This window comes from Penaeus monodon, chromosome 21, assembly GCF_015228065.2.
Source record: "Penaeus monodon isolate SGIC_2016 chromosome 21, NSTDA_Pmon_1, whole genome shotgun sequence".
Classification (NCBI taxonomy): Eukaryota; Metazoa; Arthropoda; class Malacostraca; order Decapoda; family Penaeidae; genus Penaeus; species Penaeus monodon.
Window position 1 is genome coordinate 40,584,655 of NC_051406.1, and position 285 is coordinate 40,584,939.

The 285-nt window shown below is 33.0% G+C and overlaps 1 protein-coding gene across 1 annotated transcript in view; it reads right to left on the reverse strand.

Moving 5' to 3' along the window:
• Positions 1-285, reverse strand: part of LOC119586494 (melanization protease 1-like) — a gene marked incomplete in the record, with an annotated part of 4,875 nt that overhangs the window by 1,714 nt on the left and 2,876 nt on the right. The window contains 1 exon segment of the mRNA XM_037935233.1: positions 79-190. Within this exon segment, the coding sequence (XP_037791161.1) occupies positions 79-190 (112 nt within the window).

Genomic DNA, 285 nt, shown 5'->3' on the forward strand with positions numbered 1-285 from the left:
TATTCAAATTCGAATCTATCTTATCCAATTATTTCACTGTATACATTCTGATATACTTCTATGTTTATATTTACTTACAGTTCTCGCTCATTCAGTATATTGGCATTGACGCAGTGAGCAGCCGTCATGATATATCTCTCGTTGATGACTGAACCTCCGCATTCAAAGTGTATTTCGGGTAAACCTCCAACTAAAAACACGAAGGAAAAAAAACATTAAAGAACTGGTTTAGCAGTATAGATTTAGAATAGTTCTTAAGCGAAATTTTGATCCTTGAATAAAAGA